The 21,431-nt window shown below is 36.6% G+C and overlaps 1 protein-coding gene and 1 long non-coding RNA gene across 3 annotated transcripts; both read right to left on the reverse strand.

Annotated features, from left to right (window-relative positions):
• Positions 1-1,773: 1,773 nt before the first annotated feature.
• Positions 1,774-8,621, reverse strand: LOC128025340 (uncharacterized). Its single transcript, XR_008186134.1, has 6 exons — positions 8,268-8,621; positions 3,578-5,512; positions 2,999-3,161; positions 2,745-2,909; positions 2,525-2,662; positions 1,774-2,009 (listed from the first exon to the last, which is right to left on the reverse strand). It is a non-coding gene; the product is annotated as an uncharacterized LOC128025340 (long non-coding RNA).
• A 7,503-nt stretch (positions 8,622-16,124) lies between these two features.
• Positions 16,125-21,431, reverse strand: LOC128025341 (uncharacterized). Of its 2 annotated transcripts, XM_052611594.1 has the most exons (8): positions 21,041-21,431; positions 20,815-20,916; positions 19,184-19,249; positions 18,971-19,076; positions 18,778-18,887; positions 18,640-18,738; positions 17,439-17,625; positions 16,125-17,348 (listed from the first exon to the last, which is right to left on the reverse strand). In XM_052611594.1, the coding sequence occupies exons 1-8, from the start codon at positions 21,128-21,130 to the stop codon at positions 17,182-17,184; spliced, it is 927 nt and encodes a 308-aa protein (XP_052467554.1). In that variant the 5' UTR covers positions 21,131-21,431; the 3' UTR covers positions 16,125-17,181. The 2 variants fall into 2 exon arrangements, with proteins under 2 accessions (XP_052467554.1, XP_052467553.1); XM_052611593.1 differs by having other exon boundaries at positions 18,640-18,887; positions 21,041-21,427.

Consider the following 21,431-nt stretch of genomic DNA (forward strand, 5'->3'; position numbering starts at 1 on the left):
CAGCCCCATTGACTCCATCTGCCAATGCATTGATGAAATTGACAATTGTATGTACCAGAACTTTCTTCAGTGAAACAAGGAAAAAAACTGAAGAAATTGCATTTGGAAACAAAGATGAAGTTCTCAAGGTGAATGCATACCTTGACTCCAAGGGTCTAAACCGAAAATCAAGTCAGGAAACTTGGTGTGACTCTGGAGACAGTAGTTTCAGTAGTCATTTCAAAGCAGTAACTAAATCAGCATACTATCATCTAAAAAGCATTGCAAGAATTAGAATTAGTTTTTTTTTTCAGTCAAGACTTGGAGAAACTTGTTCATGCCTTTATCACCAGCAGGGTGGACTATTGTAATGGTCTTCTCACTGGCCTCCCAAGAAGAACATTAGAGAGCTGCAGCTCATCCAGAACGCTGCTGCCAGGATTCCGACTAGAACCAGAAAATCTGAACATATCACACCAGTCCTCAGGTCCTTACACTGGCTTCCAGTTACATTTAGGATTTATTTTAACTTTTGTACTTTTACTCATTTATAAATCACTATATGGCCTAGGACCAAAACAGTTGGAACTTAGCTTCCAGAAGAGATCAGATGTGCGAAAACATTAGTCACATTTAAATGCAGACTCAAAACTCATCTGTTTAGCTATGCATTTTTTGAATGAGCACTGTGCAATGTCCGAACTGATTGCGCTATATCTTATGTATAATAATTTTCTATTAATTTTACTTTATTTTAAACCTTTTAAATCAACTTGTAAATAATTTTCAGTGTTTTAAATTACTTATTTTATTGTTGTGATTATTTTTTTTGTATTATTGTTTTCTTTTCTTTTATGTAAAGCACTTTGAATTATCATTGCATATGAAATGTGCTATTTAAATAAACTTGCCTTGCCTAAAACATTGCCATTTTGTGTCTAGATATGGGGTGAGTTATCACAATGGAACCTGCTGTTAAATAGCCTAATATTGGTTTTTCAGCAACATTCAACAGTTCAACAATTATTACCAGTATACATAGCAAGTATTGTTAATCTTAAAAGGTACAATATGTAAGATTGTTTTTATTAAAATACCCAAAAACATTATAACACTTTTATATATTTTGTAGTTTTGTGTACATACATTATCCCAAATGTTTAGAAGAATATTTAAACCCTGAAAAATAATAAATTTTAACTAGTGGCACGTACAGTATCCATAGTGTCATTGTGTTGCCTGCTAATTTATGTTTCTAGTATGACAAAACAGAGCTGCTTTACTCTAAATACTCACACACGAAAACAGTCGACTGTGGCATAATGAAAGCTCTGCAGCTTTCTAGCCGTGTGTCACGTTCGTTCAGTAACCTCGTTTTTCTTCAACAGCTTTCAGCCTCAGTCTGCTTCATTCTACTACGTTTATAAATCATAAGCTCACCCATGAACAGGATGAAGACTACAACTCCCATGATTCCACACTCAATCACAGCGTCATCAGACTATGCCTTTGTTTCTTTGTTTGCTTTGCATAAGCGCCCTCTAGCGGCGAAAACTTACACATTGTGCCTTTAAATTTTATAAAACTACAAAATATATAATGAAATTTTACTTTGAAAGACAGAACTATTACTATTCTAATTTAATATAGTATTTGAACAAATCATTTGAAACAAACATCATTGCTACAGCAGAGATGTTGCCTTTGCGAAATGTAGCCCCAGTCTCCACCATATCTACAGTGAAAATTTACCTCCAACTTTAACATAAAAAAGACCAAACAGCAACTTTAATCCTTTATTGTATCTTTATCTGTAACAGCATTTGTGGAGTCCCCAGAGCCTTGCTGTTTGACATACTGCTGAAGGAGGGCGGAAAGGTGAGCTGGATGGTGAAGTAGCATCGAGACAGTCCGTGAAGTCATCATGGTTAGACCACCAACTAGATCACCCTGGATAGTGATCATAGACGGGAGTTTGGAGTAACTGAGAATGCCCTGATACGAAAGCAATGTGTTCTCTATACAAGCACCTGAAAGAAAATGGTACAGAAAGCCTGTGAGACAAAACCAACCTTTTTCAAAGATCTTTAAAAGAATAATATGCATGAATGCATGGGTTTTTAAGTCCTTATTTTTCTCCCGATGCAAACGAAACAACTTTCACTTTTCAAAAGAGAAAGCAATATTATGGATAGTGGACTATTTTAGCAGAAAACAAATGGCTTTAAGTCAAAAACACCCTAATTAAGGATTTGATTATTACAAACATGCAGCTTAATTCATTTCAAAAGACATTAACTGGAGACGTGAATTATTGCAATGTTTTTATCAACTGTTTCTATCTCTCATTCTGATGGCAACCATTCACTGCACAGGATTCATTGGTGGTCAAGTGTTGTAATATTACATTTCTCCAAATCTGTTCCAATGAAGGAACAAATTCATTTACATTTTACATGGCCTGTGGGTGAGTGTATTTTCAGAAAGGTTTCATTTTTGAGTGAACTACTTTAAGATTACAAGTTCATGCATAGGACACACTCACCTAACAGCACCATCTGAGGACTGTGTTTTAACGCTTGCAGCATCTCTTTAACTTTTGGCTGTTTACCAGCAAATATCACAGTCTGGCCAACAAATAGAGGCAACATGTTACTGTAAATGCTGTTACTGAGAAACAACCCTACAAAGAAACAAACAAAATGTTTCAAACAGCAGTAGCATACATCTCAACAGTGGTAATCATTACTATAACTTGGTATTACCTGGTTTGGGAAGAACTTGACACTGATATTGTGGCTTTTCAGTTTGTGTTTCAGCACCATGAGGTCCTCTGCATTGATTGCATTGCTTTGAACTACAGCAATCATCTTACATCCCTTAAACAAGGTTTCTAGGTCTCTTCTCAACAAAACTGCCAGAGCACATTCCTAAAAGTAAAGAGAGTAGATATAGATGTTAATGGGACATTAAAATGACACACTTGAGATAATGTTCTGTAAGTATAGCAATGATCGACCTCTTCGGTCAGTCTGATTCGTGGAGCCAGAGCAGCAGGAGGAGCTGCAGGTGTGGGGGGAATGTGTTCTGTGACAGCCATCAGCTTCTGCTTGAGGAAGTTTACTGGTTTTCTGTGACAAGTGACAGCTTTTGATCAATGACGAACACTCTGGCTTAATGGCCTGTAGGTACACAATGACATATGGTAAATATTGGTCAGAATAACATTAAGCATGAATATGAACATTCAAAGTACAATAGGAATGTAAAGGATGCAACAAATGATAGACTAATATCATGAGAGCATCATATGTGGTGTTTTAATCATGAAAATAAAAACAGGGGTTTGTCGAAAATCCTAAGTGGCAGCATGCATACATGGATAATAAAATGCTAAACATGAAGAGATGAAACTAATCAACAGTAAGTAAACAGAGAAGAGTTTAAAATGTTTTTCCAAGCACCTCAAATATGAATCACGTATTCTCTGATAGATTATGTTTTTTTTTTTTTTTTATTCAAGTAATTCACTTATAATATGTTTTGCTATAATATCAAACCAGAATCTTACCATAGACAGTAAAAGAAAGAATCTTACCCGATTTTGGGAGAAGCCTGCTACACAAGGTCGCTGCCATCTCACGCTGCCCATTGTATTTCATTGTTTTGTATCCTAGATTCGCATTGAAGGCACTGTAGAGAGAATCCCATATGAGATTTCATGTGATTATTTCCACTCAAGACCCAAAAGCAGTCAGATCGGTGCTGTTGTTAGCAGGCAGAGCACAGTAACACCGAGCCGACAAGTAAGTATCACCACGATCTATGAAAAATATTTGTTAACTGAAATAGCAGCGACTGTCACTAAAAATGCCACCAGGACATTAACTGACTAGTAAAGATATCATTCCATAATTATCCTGTATCCTAAACCAAAACAAAAAGGGAGATTTTATTTGGAGATAACTGTATACATGATCTTAGGAATATAAATCATGTTGCTTTACAAATGGTGCTTCGGTGCAGCATTTGTAAGCCTTCAAAACTGACCTCAACACATTCTTAATCTATTACGAGGTGCAAAGTCTGTTGAATGCCTAATGTTTATTAATAATTAAAAAAGCACAGTTATACTTGCAGCCTTAATTGTAGTTTCAGAGAACATAGACTTTGGACTTCTGTAACAACAATAGCATGTTGCTCTTTTTGAAGTTTTGCACATCTTTAAATGTGTTCATGACACAGCAAATATTCAGCAAGACAGATGGGAAATATTGAAATTAGATTGCTGTGCTAAATGTGCCAAACTTAATGTGGGCTTAAAGTAATTTTATATTTGACTGTAATTCTGCAATGAATTAGTGAATTTCTGTATATGTAAAACAAAGTAATAAACTCTTTAAATTTTGCAGCAATTATAATTTATTTTTAGAAATTATTTTGCCAGTAGATGGCAGTGGCATTCAAATAACTTTTGTGCTTAGCTTTTTGCACTTCTCCACAATTTAACACATCTAAGCAATGCAATAAAAATCTTTATTTTGCATATTTTAACAATAATCCTTAAAGACTGCAGTAAACAGTTGACAAGTACAGATTAAACATGGCAAATTACAGCTGTAGTGATAGTTGGAGAACTTATCTCTAACACACTGTGACTTTGACTCTCCATGCCCTAATTTAAACCCTTTTTATGGTAAATGATAAAATCAGAGATAAAGTCCTACGCACAACTGAGTTGTCCAACCACAAAAAACAGCAACATGAAAAAACACGTGATCAAGTGCTTATCAAAAGGGCGCATACAATTGCAAATCTGAGCAACAGTCTGTCTCCCACAGGTTTGAGATTAGTGTAACTCTCCACATGAATTTTTAAAATGAACGGATTGTGTGATTTATAAATGAGAGTTGGAAGAGTTTCTGTGCCTTTCTTGTCAAGTTTTTCCCACAATGATGATAATGCATTTTATGAGCATGACAATATTCTGTTTATGATTCACAGGAAACATTCAGTCCTTAATAATCATCTCAGGGTTGCATTTCAATTAAAGTACTGCTGGCAAAAATAATAATTTTCTGTTCCAGTATCTTCGCTGCATCAGTCTTAACTCCGATCCACATGCAGCCTTTCAAAGAAGAATTAGTATAAATGAGTTTGTGCATCTAACATTGTGCTTTGTCTGGATGTTATTTTTCCACATGGCTCTTGTCAGTCAGAGCAGGTTCGGGGAAAAGGCTTGGGTTTTCTGCCAGGGTCGCACGGATCTTTTTCTTCTCCTTAAACCGCCCAGAATTGGAGACTTTGACGTGACGGCCCTTGGTGTTCGATTTATCCACTATTTTTTCCAGTCTGGCATCTAAATTGCTGTCTGCATCATCGTTGCCCAGGTCTTTGTTTGCATTGTTGGTGCTGAAATCGGGTGGCATTTCATACTGGACCTTCGACTCTGACTTCTTTTTCTTCAGGAAGGTGAGCTTCCACCATGCAGGGTCGGCCATGACAGGTGCCAACGAAAGACAGCAAAGTAGACCTGTAACACGAATGGAGATTTGTTAGGTAGCTGGAGAAGAAATATACTGAATAATGTTTTAAAATATAGTTTCCAAGCCATCATAATTGAACAGCAAGCTCCTTAATTCTCTGTTCTCAGCGTAACACCAACGAACACATGGTTTTTGCCCTAGGATGAGCTTTTATGGAAAAAAAAAACATTAGCATAAAGGCCACACATTCTAAGCATCAAGACTATTCCTCTGTGAGGTCATATGCGTGTCTCCTCATCCAATGATTAGATTAGAATAACAAGAGGACACCTGACTCTGCTGCTCAGCTGTTTAATTAATGAACGGCACCACTGGATCCCCTGACACTCCCCTGAGATCTGAGATGCACCAAAATAACAGTGCATGAACCAAGACACTTGAACATCACCTTGATGGATATCTTTGTATTTCTTCCCACGAAATGATAGCGTATCATTTGTTTTGTAAGATTGGACAGACCGTGTATAGCTATTGTACACATCACAAAGCATGTACAATGATGTAGCCATAGCAATGGATACCCTGGAGACTCACACACCTGCATACTGGTGATAATAATGTGTATGCCTGGTTTCACACTAAGGTGTGTCCCTTAGCAACATTGTCATGGTCATCATTGAATGTATCAATGAAAATGTGATTGTCTGTCCAGTGAATGCAGCAGGTTTTTATAGCACTGGTGTGCGATAAGATTTTGATTATCAGATCCGAAGTGATCTTTAGAAGGCACGAATAAACACACCCTTCACTTGGCGGTTGCCACCCAATATACTTGAAACTTTCTGGTAGAATATTGCTAGGGTTCATGCAAGAAACAAGGCAGTGTCGCCACATGTATATACTTTTTGTGGCAAATGTGACAAAGCTTCTTTCTGACTTGTGGGTGCATTTCTTACTGTTTTTTTCCTCCACATAGTATAGATACAGCAAAAATATCCTGCATGTTAGAGAGATGGCCAAAGAAGTTCTTCTTATTTAGGGGTCATTGGTATAAAAAAAAGTCTAAAAACCCTACCATAAAGGCTCAGAAACAAAAACAGCTTTAATGCAACACATAAAACATTTTCATGTAATGGCACAATGTTTGCCAAATACAAAATAAGGGGGCATTTTCAACACACGGGAATACAGTCATTTTATGGGGTAACAGAGTCTCTCTGTGCAGGATTTGTCACGGATCCTCTGAAATTACGTAATGACAGGATTCAGTCACTTTTAGAAGCAGCTACTACTCTTTCACCTAAATTGCATTTAGTTTATTGTGGCCAAGTAAACTTTTGTGGAGGAGATCCTATTGGACTCTGAAAATGACTGTAAGGTTTAATCCTATAGGAGAGTCAGGTGCTTTCCTCAGCTATAGGGAGGCGAAGGTTCATTTAATGGTTTTATTGTTCTTGCCTATTGATTATGGCTTGATTATTTCAAATTATGAGCCACAGTTTGCATATTAAAATGTGCCAGGCTCGATGTGGATTACAGAATTTCAAACCAGCTAAACAATGTGCATGATAAAAATGACAACAACAAAAACATAGTAAAATATACAAATTAATTTAAAAATTAACAATTTATTTATTGTTCTTAAATACTTTTACAATATAATTATTATTTTATTTTATTTTTACAAAAATTTGCAGCGGATTCTTGAAAGTCACCTGACCTTCTACAAGACTCTCTGATACTAAGGAGTATATCCTTAGAGCTAGATAATAAGTTACTTTGTTTTCCTCCTTGTGTGACTGAGCAGCAGTAAAGGACCTCAGAGATCACAGGGAGAGTACACTGTATCTAAACCTAGGAAATCGCTAACCGAGTTCAAAGCTTTCCCGGTAATACAAATGTTTGAGGAGAAGAGAGGTTAACTCAAGGGCAGCCAGGCCCTGCCATATTCAGAGCAGTCATGGAGGGTGTCAAGTTTGCCTGCAAGTCTCTGCCTGGACATCATACTGCTGCCGTTTGTGTGCAGAATGTTACTGCTCTCTCATCTGGGCATATAACATGGCATGTCAAGCTTCCCATGTAGCCCACAGCCCCTCATAAGAGGCCTTCACTAGATCATTTGTTCGTAACAGGCTCTGTAAGGAGACTTCATGAACACAATTTCACATTCCACTCATCTATGTTCAGAATTACTGTGTACTGTTTGTTCAGTTCATTGTCCATAGTGAAATGGTTAAGAACAATGTTATTCTTTTATTATCATTGAGAAAGTATAGTTTTTATAAAATGTTTTGAATTAGTGTTTATTTTTATATTTTCCGTTTTCATTTAAATCTCAGTAATGTTTAGTAATACTGTTGTGTGTTCTTGTCATTTTTTTTTTAGTAACTGTTTTTAAAAAATATGTCTATGCATATGTTTTTTGCATAGACATTTCAGTTTTAGTTATTTTAGTACATCTAGTTAAACTCAATTAAAGTGAGAAAAACTGCCTTGGCAACCAACTAAAATAAAATCAGTTTTACTATATTTAAAGATTCTTAAATTTTATATTTCATATACTAACTTTATATGATTTTAATATTTAGTTTTAGTTTATTTTATGTATTTTCTTATTTTGTTTCATTTTATTTTGTTAAGCTAAATTAGTTTTATTTATAAAAAAAAATTAATTCATGCATTTTCTTATAAATCAGCCAAATTAAGAATGTGAACTCTAATGTTCTTGTATATGCAAAAAAAAAAAAAAAAAAAAAAAAAAAACTTTGAAAACACAAAAAGGAGCATTTGATCAGTTCTCACCTGAAAAGATGTGTTCAAAAGTGCTCTTTGGTTCAGAAGAACAGGTGTCCAGAAGTTATTAAACCATTCTTGCATTGACAGCCCCCTGTGTTCACTCACTAACTTCACTTTACCGCTCAAGTTCAGTCTGCTGAGAGCTGTTAATACCTTCTCACCTTTTTGCTTCCCCTTCTGTTAATTAACCTCCACACTACTGAATGTCTGCTTTGAGTGCTGCAGGTGCTCTCTTTCCCCCTTCCTCTCTCTCAGTCCCTCCCTTACTCTCTCTCTCTCTCTCTATCAGTCTTTTTTAATCTCCCTCTCCTGCTCAGGCAGCAGCCTATACAGCCTCACACAAACACAGTTTCAGTCCAAGTTGAACATTAGGTCCAACCCAGTGCAACATGAGTAAAAGCTACAGCCATGTGATCGAAAGAGGGAGGGCAATCCAAGTGAACGACCTCATGGGAGCGTGAAGTTGGTATAACATTTGCATGGTCAACCAAAAAGATATACTCACCTGCCCAAATCAAGACAGATTGCAGAGAAACTATTGCATTTATTTATTTATTTATTTTTCACACATTGTTTGCATTCTTGAATATGGTTTTTAAATATAAGAGATGTTTTAGTATTATAGGGGCTTTTATAACAACAGAACAATGCTTGCCATCTGAGCAGGTTCCCAGTTTCACCTCTGATGTTTAATTTCACAAGGCCACCAGACAGATGATGCTGACATTTGCATAATGTGGGGAAATCACAGACGAATACTGGATCCCCAAGCTGAGATAGGAGCAGGTTTGAATGTCATTCAAAATGTATGAAAATAAAGCACTGCCTGTTTGGTTCCCTTTAACTGTTACAGCCATCGTGCTTCACAAGACCATAAAAAAGCTTAACCGATTTGGGATTAAAATTCTGATTTCTGCTCTCAGCAAGGTGCTGAAATGGTCTGTTTGGTACTATGTACCTAAGTTTCTTTTCAATGGCCTCCCCTGTGTAAGTTGGTTATTAATTATAATGTTGCCCAAGATATCCAAACTTTAAGAAGCAGAACTACAATCCTATCTTTGATGTTAACATTGCATAATGTCATACAGCCAGGTCTTTATTTCAAACTTCAAAACTATTTCTGCTTGCTTTCTTTGCTGATTTTATTAATCTGCTTTGTCATAAAAAAGAAGAAGGATTACTCAGATATTTCTGTCAACTATATACAGGAGGAGTCTCTTGCTGGAAACACCTGAGACACCTGCAGTCATATTTACAGCTAAAGTCCCTTTAGAGGACACGTTAGATAAGGTGTGCTGTGAACCGGCAAACAGAAAAACTTATAAAACCACCTTGTTCAAATAAGACAGAGGAAAGAGCAGGATATTTACTGTAAATGTATGTCCACATAAAGCGTATGTTGAAATACTTTATGAATTATGCAAGCAATACAATAGAAAGGAAGCACAAATGCAATGCATGGTGCAAGAAAAGGTGAAATTAAAATTACAACTTCTGAATAATAAGGTTCTGTCTGCATTTTGAGAGATTTTTGAGATTCAAAGTTTTTGCATTCCATATACTTTATAGATAGAACCTTTTTGTTTTCTAAATAAAAAGTCTGAAAAAATGTACACAAAAAAAAAAAAAAACATGATGTAAATAATTAAAGGGAATAAGAATATGCAATAATGTCAGATAGAACCTTATAATTATATGGGGACGAATTTCCATGTTGTTATTGCCAGGCATCCTTATAAGTATTAAAATTTTTTTTGTAAAAGTGTATTTTTTTGTGCTTGCTGTTAGTGTCACACTATTTTTCTCAGTGGTGTCAATATAAAGAAAAATCGCTCCATCTAGTGGACAGACCACGTCTGCTGTTTGTCACTCAGTTAATCAATCAATTTATAATTGATATATGTTTATATTTGATGACACCAAATATATTAGTTTACCTTTTAAAAGTGAGCTAATTAATGTATCTTTTTTTTTTTACATAAATTACCAAAGTAAGACAAATAAAAACAATTTATGAAAAAAAAAAAAAAATTTTTGCCACTTTATTTGAAAGAACTTTATTTTCTGAGGAATTTAGTAATGTGTTTGAATATACAGCTTTTTGGATGTGATATAAATAACTTTTTAACACCGGACTCGTCATTATGGAAATAATGTGATAAAATGCAAAGTATAAAATGATAAAGTACACGTAATAACATTTTAGACACTGTATATCCTGTATTTACTGCTTAGGCACTTCTGGTTATATGCTAACTGCATTTCGTTGCCTTGTATCTTACATGTGCAATGAAAATAAATTAGAATCTAATCTAATCTAAACATTTATTATTTATTAATTTTAATAAACCTATAATACAAAGAAAAATAATGATAAAAAATTTATAAATAAATAATTTCTTTATTTTTAGAATTGTTGTACATTTACAGTACATTCCAGAAATGTTTGGGTTCAAGGAAGATACGTGACTGTAAAAGAAAGAAAAAGAGTAAAACTGCTACAAACGCTTTGAAGTGACTTTTATTTTGACGTTACATGGAATAGATACAGTCGGCATCTAGTCATAGCTGGGGGCGTGGCCGGCGTGGGGGAAAACACTGTCTGCCAGCATCCTGTGTATCTGAATGGCAAAATGCACATATTGAGCACTCATTCAAAGAGACACGTAGTACAATTGTAGTCTCTTTTAACTTTAATATTCATATACACTAGTCCATGTCGATATTTGATTCATTTTACAGCCCTAATATAGATGTATTCATTCAAAAATAGCCAAATCCTGTGACGTTCTGCTTTATACAACAAGTTCTATTTTTTCAAGTTCATTTATTTAAATTGTCGCCAAGGCAACGTTTTCCCCCACGGGCTAAATTCACATCACATGTTAAAGATCTGCTGAAGATTTAGGAGAAAATCATATACACCTATGACTTGAAGGGGAGTAATTCATGGGCCAATTTTCATTTTTGGGTGAACTAACCCTTTAAGCCTTGTAAAGGAAATTCAAACTGTTGCTTCTGGCTAAAATATAGGCCTAAGTCTTGTATCCATAATATTGCTTTCTACAGTGAAAAAGTCATCTCCTCTGAATCAGGAGAGAAATATGCACAGATTAAACACCATTTGATCATAAGCAAATATGTGTGTAAATTTTGATGGGGGAGGATAACAAAGTATAGACTTTTTCACTGGAGGAAGCATGGCTTATGGACTCTGTATTTTGGCCAGAAGCAATGGTTTAAAGTTCAATATTTCCGTTCAGTTCAATTTATTTATATAGCACATTTAAAACAACCATGGTTGACCAAATTGAACTGAACTGTAGACTAGAGGATCCAGTAGGGAGCAAATGATGTAATGCTATATTTCCCCAAATATTTTTTTTTTTGATGAAGAATTGATCTACATCTCATACATCATTTTTGAATGAACTATTCGTAACATAAGCTATTAGTCACATTTAGAAATAAATAAAATAAATCTATAGTTTACTGTTGATGTAGCTGATAAATCTGGTGTTCTGTGTATGTTTATGTCTTTCGAAGGAACAGGCCAAGCTGCCCCGCATTGATCTCCTGGCTGCTCGCACCAATGAGCTCCAGAAACTGGTACAGTAACTTGTTTTAATTGTGTGTTTGCAGATTTGTTTTAGTACAGGTTTATCATAATATATTTGTCCTATTACAGCAGCATATGATACTTCCTCTTTCATTTACTTCCCTTTCTCTGCAAAAGTGAAAATGGCACCTAAGCTAATCTTCAGATCCCGGTTCACACTATTACCCACTATGCAAAAGGAGCAGATGTTTGACAGTGTTAAATATAAAAGGAAATTAGGTTAATAGAGCAAAACAAAGTTAAACTAATGTGGTTAAATGGTGGACATAACATTTATTGAAAACTAAATCCTGGGTTGGCTGAGAATATGAAAAAAGCTTACTCTTTATCTATTCGTCTCTCTCACACACACACACAGATTGAAGCTGACATCTCAAAAAGATAAAACAACCGGCCTATCAACCTACTGGGAGTTCATGTGTGACCAAAAAGAGTATTTACATACTGTACAAATGTATTATTTTCATAAATATATGTTTCCCATTAAAATTGGGAGGCTAATTGTTTTGTGGTGATTCCTTTTTATGGTGGAATAAAATTGTTGCAATCACAGCGCTTTGAATATTCAAAGAAGGCTGTAAATAACTTGTGATTACACAGCTGGCCTCATTAGCCTGAAGTGCTGAATTCAATAAATGAACCGTCTTAAGAAACCAACATCTAAATATACAATTGCTAACCCTACTTTTTATAAAGAAAAACATGTGGCACTTTCCATGAATAGACTATCAAAACTCTAAAAGTTCCTCAATAATTGTTAAATTAATGCAGTATAACAGGGTTGCATGCAAATGTGGGGAACAGCTAAATATGAGATGTTGGGGAATTTGAATTGATTTTAAAAATGTTAAAAAAAAAAAAAAAAGATATCTTATGTCAACAGATCATGATGATTTTAGTTGAAATAAAATGTCAAACCTCTTCCAAAAACACAATACAAGCGATACAAACCCCTTTCACACTGCATGTCTGACCCGGCAAATTCCGGGAACATTGCTGGGTCGCCTTCTGTGTAAAAGCAAACATGTCCCAGGATTGATTACGGCATTGAAGCAGGGGGGCAGGGTTTCATATTTTTTTGAAGCAACTCTGGGCGCAGTACGCCCGCAGTACGCCCGACCCCCAGGAAGTGCGTGCTTCTAATTTACTTATTTTTTTTTCGTTGAATCCAATGGGGTCGCTGTGTCCATTTCTTTTGTCTATGCATTGAACCCGGGTCGGGGACCTAGTAACATTTCCGGGTTCAGTCCCGGGACGAGTACTGTGTGAACAAAAGCCAGATCTAGTGCAGTGTTTTAGTGATGACGCACGTTATTGCGCGACTCTTTTACCAGCTGTTTTGAAGGAAGATTAATGTACGCGACAAAAAAATGTGCAAACTGTAATGAAGCAGAGATCAGTTTGTTCCTCACTTTCTGCGCTGACGCTGAGATCGCTTACTAGCTTGAGTGAAAGTATAATGTGCCTAACATTTTCGACTCTTACATTACACGTCACACCCTGATGTCACGTGCCGTCACGGGATCTTTGCAGGTTGTGTGTGAAAGCACGCACATATTCCGGGTAATCACTGGCAGTGTGAAAGTGCAAAATCTAGCGACCCGGGAACAATTGCCGGAACTCTTTATCCGTGTAATTGCCGGAATGGAAAATAAATACTTTTTTCCATTTCAGCAAGGACACATTAAACTGATTAAATGTAACAGTAAAGACTTTACATCATAATTTTTTTTTTTAAATAAATCTATTCTTCAAAAAATCCTGAAAAAAAGTAACATGGTAACATGGTTTCCACAAAAGTATTAAGTAGCACTGTTTTTAACATTGATAATAAGAAATGTGCAACCCCAAATCAGCATATTAGAAAGATTTCTGAAGGATCATGTGAGACTACTGGAGTAATGGCTGCTGAAAATTCAGCATTGCCTAGCATGAATAAATCAATTTTAAAATAGAAAAGTCATTTTAAATAATAATACGATTTGTTTTCACTATAGTTCGGATCAAATAAATACAGGCTATATAAACTTTTGAACACTACAGAACATACCTAGAATGTTTTCCTTGTATTGTACACCTAAAAATGAATGCCATTAAAGCTGCGGTAGGTAACTTTTGACGCTCTAGCGTAGCGGTTAATAAACAGAACTGCTTGCGTCTTGCAGAAGAACATCGTAGCCGGAACTACTTCTCTCTGTTTATGTCTATGAAGAATCACAAAGGTACTGGGTTACTCCGCCACGGTACCCCTGAAGCAATCTGAAATATTCTGAATATAAACACTTATTATAGGTGCACACTAGTGATTCAGGACAAGCTAAAAACACGGTTTGGAAAATGGATTCATGGTGTACTCGCTTATTATATACATTTTTCTACATTTTGAACACAAACAAAGTTACGGACCGCACCTCTGATTGGTTACCGGGAGCGATGGAGTTTCTGCAAATGGCAATAGGACCACTGGGAGGAGCCTGAGGAGCTTGATTTTTTCACAGATTATCTGTCTCATATTCTACTGTCAGGACATAATGACAGGTTTAACAAATATGTAAAAAATACATTTTTACAAAAGTTACCTACTGCAGCTTTAATGTATTCTTTTGTAAACATATATTAAAGGGGTCATCGGAGGCCATTTCCCACAAGGTGATATGATTAATCATTGATATGTCTTATTGGAAAGTCTGTAACATAGTTTGGTTAAGATTTAACAATGGTAGTGTAAAACACCACTGATTTTACCATCGAAACAGCTCTGTCTAAAGCATGCTGTTTTATTGCATTCCGCTTTAAATGCTAATGAGCTCTGCTGACCCCGCCCCTCTCTTCCAAGCCACTCTGAGACTGTGAACTTTAGCCGCATTCATCAAACTCATTAACTAGCACATTACAAGGGAAGGCGATTTGCAAAGATTCATTAAAAAACCTTCTTCTGGTGGTGAAGCTGGATCATAAATGATTTGCACGAAGATAGACGCATTTAGGATGTACTCACACTCGGCACGGTTGCCTTGAACCAAGCCCAAGCGAGATTATCCCAGTATCCACAGTAGTTGATACTCTAGTGCTGAAACACTACGGTCAATCAAACAATCGTGGGAGGGGCCTGTTTGTGACGTCACACAGACAGGCATCTGAGATTGGCTTGATTTGAGAAAGGGGAAAATATTTAACGAGATTAAAAAATTAAAAAAAAAAAAAAAAACACTGGGTGGATCTTTATCATTATAGTTAGGGCTACACATTTATGACAAACATCACAATTGTCAATTATTCCCTTAAAATTGTAATTGCGATTAATTACGATCATCACAGTTTACATTGAATGTTTATACCATTGTTTGATGCAACTGCATGTCGAATTTTTATATAAAAAAAATAAACAGGCTGAAAACACTCATACTGAAAAACAACTAAGGCAAGGAACAGTGAAGCATTACAGCTCAATGTCATATCCAAATTGTATACCATATTGATATGGTATTGCAAACTTTGTATCTTCGATCATGATGACAATTAACCAAGATATTATTCAGGTCCATTCACACATTGGTTTGCAAAATCATGCACACGCATCCTTTCGTCAGTCTCTGCCTATCCCCCCACTGTCTCTGATGAAGCTTATGATAAGTAGAGGGTTGCGCTCAGCTCAGTCATTGCCTGTGCCATCAATCTGGCCAGACAGGCCCCTATTTACTGTGGAACGGAAGCTTAAAAACGCAGCCATTACAAAACTTTGTTTTCCGCCCAGTCGACAAGACGAAGGTCTAAGCATTTATCAAATATTCCACTGAAGCATCATATCGATGATCAAACAAAGACTAAAATTGCCACTTGGTGACAGACCTAATCTCTTTTTGGGCCATAAAAGCTTTTTGCCTTTTATTTTTTTGTCAAAAAGCCCACTCATCCCTGCAACAGGCAGATGCTTAGAGGCAATGGCCAGGGTAAGACCCAGATTGCTGTGGCCCAGAAGACTGAGGTTGCCAAGACAACTGGCCCAGAACCCCTGCTGTTGTCACTCTGACTGTGCCACTCAGTCATTGATTCTCTCCATCTCACCAGCTCTCCAAAAGTACCTTGCATTGTTCTCAACGGCCCTCATTGAGAAGGCGTTGTACATGATAATACACCGGCCAACTCTAGTCTCTACCATTCATTTCACTGCATCATGCATTAGCTACCGAATCTCATATTGAAGAAAAAAAAATATCTTAAAAGCTAATACTAGTAACAACACCTGTGTTTTCAGTATTTAATAACGAAAAAACACAAACATAAAGCTGTTGTCATATAGACCAAAGAACATCATCAAATAAGAAATACATTGAAAATGTACAACGTAAATAATAGTCACAGCCTATTACACTCCTCACACAATGTTACGTCCTGAAGTCCTACATCTGGTAAATACAAAGTATCAAAAAAACAGACGTTCACAGAGACACATCATTAAATATCTAAACATCTCAATATCTAAGCATCGACTGTGCTCGTTTCAGCCAAAGCCCTTCATGAATGCAACATTTGGGCCCCGTCCACACGGAGACGGAGTTTACCCCAATCCGATCTTTTTTTTCCTCGTCTCAAGAAATATCCGCGTCCACATGAAACCGCAAAATGATGTAGTATACATGCCAGACCAGTATGTGGCGCTGCAATTCTGCCACAGAGATACACTAAAAACAGAGAAGAAGACTTGGACTATGCTCATAAACCTTGCGCGTGGTACACAAACGAACATGGAACAATACATTTATTAATCAATGTTAATGTTAGTTAATAAAAAGACAATCATTCAGTGTTTTGTTCATGTTTTTGTTGCTGTTACATGACGTAGAGCTGTCTGACTAGGGGGGAGACGTGGGCTGATGACGTCATCGTTTCAGAAAATATACGGATTAGCTGTCCAGACAAAAACGCAAAGACGGCGTTTTCAAATTTATCCACTTTGGGACCCGGTTTCAAAAAATAGCGGTTTCACCTTGCGAAAACGCCGGATCAGTGTGGACGAAACGCCGATCCGATAAAAAATGTGTGCGTATTCACAGAAACGCATCTCCGTGTGGACGGGGCCTTGGACTTATCTGGAACCGCTCATTTGCATTTTCACATATGTAACGTCACAACTGCCAACAGCCAAACAGCTGCCGCAAGAGATCGTTGTGACTTTCTTTAAAGACTATTGTCAATGCACATCAACTTCACTCAGTCCACGACTCTTAAATGTAAGTAACACCGAATAAGGCTAACTTCATGGAGAACATACAATTGATATCCACTAACCAACCATATGTTTCAATTTTGGTCGATCATATCTAATGGTAGATTGAGACCTCTAGACTCGTATTGGCCTGAGAGTGATGGTTTCTTCCTCAGTCTCTTGGCTTCGTTTTGCAGTTTCTGTCGGATGTAGCCCTTGATCTCTACATCAGTCTTGCCAGGAAAGAAATAGTGAACGGTTCCTGTATGGGAATATTTCCGAAAATTAAGAATAATAGATTCAAATTATTCTACATTTTTACAATATTCAAAATGACAGGAGAGAATCTTACTCAGGATTGCCTCGACCTCTTCGGTAGGCAGAGCAGGCTTTGGCTGGCCTCTTTTATTGTACACAACTCCAGATATGGAGTGGGAAGCCAGGCATTCCCTCTCGTAGAGTCCACGGAGAAGGTCATTGGTCAGTTTTTGGGCAGTGGTGCCTGTGTTACAACTCTCCAAAAGTTCAGGAGTGATAAACTGAGAGAAAAAAAAAAAACACAATAGCTTGTTAAGAAACAAAGTTCTTATTTTATGTACGTAGGGAGTGGCCGATATGACGAATGTATAACAACTTAATCAAGCTGTTTTTGTTTTGTTTTTTTTACAATTTTTTTGCAAATTACTCAGCAGTACAGCCAAACTAATTGTTCTGTTTAAAAAATATAACACTACAATGTTACAGAGAAAAAAAAAGAACGATTGACCACTGAAAAATACAGAAGAGGATTAGGGCCAAGCAATAATAAAAAAATAAAACCATCTCGAGATTAAAGTCATTATATTGCGAGATTAAACTCATTAAATTACGAGAAAAAAAAAGTCGAAATACAATCTTGAGAATAAACTCATTGAATATCGAGAATAAAGTCATTGTGTTTCGAGATTAAACTCATTACATTACGAGAAAAAAAGTCGAAATACAATCTTGAGAACAAACTCATTGAATATCGAGAATAAAGTCGTTGTTTCGAGATTAAACTCGTTAAAATTCGAGAAAAAAGTCGAAATACAATCTTGAGAATAAAGTCATTAAATATCGAGAATAAAGTCATTGTGTTTCGAGATTAAACTCGTTAAATTTTTTGGGGAAAAAAGTAGAAATACAAACTTGAGAATTATAATACTATAAACCGCAATATAATGACTTTAATCTTGTGATGGTTTAATTTTTTTATTATTGCTTGACCCTAATCCTCTTCCGTAGAAAAAGCATAAGATGAAATGGCAAAAAAAAAAAAAAAAACTGTGCACAAAATTTTTTTATACTATTGTTGTAGGATTAATTTTTTTTAAACACTCAGAAAATGCTGGACAAATTCATAATGACAAATAAATGATTGAAGTATTACATTTTAGGATAGTAGGATGAAACTAGGGCATGACAGAAAATGAACAACCCAATTAGTAGAACAAATAGTGAGCCAATTACAAATAATGATTATTTATTTTGCAACCTGTGACTGTAAGGTCTAATTAACTTTTATAGACTACCTCTGTGAAGAGCCCATCCCTCAGAGCATTCTGAGTGGCCTTGTGAGGTTTCTGTGGTCCTGGACCCTGATTCAGCCATTGCCCATTCATAATAGCTGGAGGAGAACATACATCTGGAATCACAGCATCCACCTCGGCAGGTGCCTGCACCATGCCTTGAGTCCCGAGAGAGGTACCGTTGTTCCCATTTGACCACATCTTGGTCTTCTCGATTAGTATTTCCAGGTTTCTTCCTAGCTTTCCACATGCTGTTTCAGGTAAGTCAAATGAGAAGATTTTATTTATAAAATTCAATAAATCAAAATATCTAACCGAATAAAACACTACTGACCTGTTAGGCACCTAAGTTGTTCCTTCAAGTCATCCATTTCCCTCTGCATGCATAAGACTATGGCAATGAGCTCCTTCTTTGAATAGGACTGTAAAAAATGAGCCTCCTGCCATCAGAAAAAAGCACACAAGCTCAGGCCTAGAATCAAATGTCTCACAAGCAAAGAAGCACATCAATGTCTCGAATGCTGAACACAACCGACTCGCTTCCTACCTCAGACTCAGAAGCAGGAGGACTGTCAGCATAGAGGTCTGCGGAAGAACAATCCAGCTCATTAACCTGTCATGACAAGAAAGAGTCCTAACATTTCTATTTACTCAGTCGGTTGTCACTGCCAATTACACAACTGTTCATTTCAGCCCTGAAATTTGATTGTGTTTTCTCTCACTATGAACGCTTGGACTGAGGTTTATCTCACTCTTCTTCTCATATGCTGTTACAGACCAGCTGTCATTTTGTGTTGCTTGTCTGACAAATAAAGTATTACTTTGAACTATTTTTGTTGGTGTAAGAAATAGGCTCTCAGTCCGTACAAGTCTATATAAGACTGAAAATAAGATGTGATGCAGAAAACACACCTGTTGTTTGTCAAAAATTATTATTCTTATTATATACATCATATCCCTATATGATGTAATGTTTATGCTCATTGGATGGTTACCCTGCATGCTGTTTTTGTATGTTAAAGTAGTATGTAGTAAATTGGAGATTGGACAATAAACTTGGAGGAAGCTTGACCACAGAACTTTGTGTGGGTGGTAACTCCTCGTTCTTGATTGAAATGACTTCTGAGATTGAAGCACTGAGAAATAAAGGAATAATCTAGCAGTCAGTGAAGAAGAAATATATAAACTAACGGGCCAGTTTTCCTCTGATATGTACGTTAAACTGTTCAAATATGAATGCACCCAAATCACAACCGAGCTGATATTTAGAACATCAGCCACTTTAATATTGCTTACATTGACAAAGTTGATTGTTACATTTTCAAAAACTAATAACGGTAAGCAGCTTCAACTGAAATATCAATGTTTTTACAATACAACTGTGGTGGCCTACCAGCTGTTAACCCTAACCCTTAAAAAATAATATTTTAAATGGTTCAGCTGATCTCCAAGCATGACTAGGTCCCCCAAAGCAGCAAAAGACCAACATGGGAGACTATAAGCCCAGCAAAACATCTTAAGCTAGTTCAAGATGTGCTGTCAGCAAAGGTAATCACTACTGTCATACAAAAGTAAAGCTAATGAGCCCATATTGTGGCGTCCCCACTGATCTATAATAAATATATATATATATATATATATATATATATATATATATATATATATATATATAGATCAGTGGGCGTCCCACACAAAACTGGTGATTTCCATGGGGGTCAGTACCAAAGTGAATTTTTATAAGGGTACAAACAAAATAATTTAAAATAAGAGACTCTTTCAAACTTTCTTAAGTTTCGAGTTACAAAACTTGTGGCCCTCTGGTGAGCTTGTACTTGGGGGGGATTGAGTACAGGGCTTTAGTTGTGTGATCAAATGGTGTATTGTACCATGCTTTACCCTATTGTTCTCCCTTAGCGGCCAGGAATGGCCGCCTGCCCTGCCTCACACCACTGCTGTAGGATAAAAATAATTAAATCTACCGTTACACGGTGCGAAAAGTGCAGCAGTAACCCAAGATCAGTAACAATCATGGGTGATACTGAAGCGTGCGATGCTGCTAAAAACCGATGTGGAACAACTGTGATAATCAAAACAGATAGGTTTGCTGTCCGTCTTCTCAGTCAAAATGCATAAAAAAAAACATCGATTAGACACTGATAATGAGAAAAAAGCCCAAACCTTCATGTCTAACGTTAACTTCTGAAGCCTGGCGGTGGATGAGCTATTTTCTTCTGCTTTTTCTTTGGTGGAAAACATTTTTCTTCGTTTCTGTGCACCGTTCTGTTAGACAATAGGGTTGACATGACACTGATTATTCTTCTGGGATCAAACATATGCCATTAACAGTTGCTAACCAACAATGAGACATTAAAAACTCAAGTCACGTCTCCGTGGATGATCTTACGCTGAAGCAGTCCGCTTTTTGTTCCTCTTCTTCCTCGTCCTCTTCATTTTCGTAGTCAAGAATTCGCTGTGCTTTTGTTTTCCTTCTCATTTCTCTCCCATTATTTTATTTGCGAGCGAGAAAAAAATGCTCCACTCTGCATAATGCAGTTGCACCGTATTAGACTGAAATAACACTAACGTTACCCTTCTCTCTTTCTGAGATTTAGACGCTGCAGATCTACTACAGATGCTGACAACTAACGTTATGTTCCTTTCGATTATTCTACTCCAGGTCAAATACTCGAGTGAATCCAAGCGGGGACAGCACTTCACCGAGGAATGACAGGGAACACATTTGAGGTTAACGCACCGTAGCGTAACGTGAACGTGGCACGAGCTCGAGTCCCGTC

The sequence above is a fragment of the Carassius gibelio genome, chromosome A12 (assembly GCF_023724105.1).
Source record: "Carassius gibelio isolate Cgi1373 ecotype wild population from Czech Republic chromosome A12, carGib1.2-hapl.c, whole genome shotgun sequence".
Lineage (NCBI taxonomy): Eukaryota > Metazoa > Chordata > Actinopteri > Cypriniformes > Cyprinidae > Carassius > Carassius gibelio.

What these genes read in the sequence shown, in the direction of transcription:
- LOC128025341 (XM_052611593.1), bottom strand. Translation starts at nt 21,130, where the DNA reads ATGAGAAGGAAAACAAAAGCACAGCGAATTCTTGACTACGAAAATGAA. An exon ending in CTCCTGCTTCTGAGTCTGAG is followed by an intron (nt 19,077 to 19,183) that starts GTAGGAAGCGAG and finishes TTCTGATGGCAG; the next exon opens with GAGGCTCATTTTTTACAGTC. An exon ending in ACAACTTAGGTGCCTAACAG is followed by an intron (nt 18,888 to 18,970) that starts GTCAGTAGTGTT and finishes TACCTGAAACAG; the next exon opens with CATGTGGAAAGCTAGGAAGA.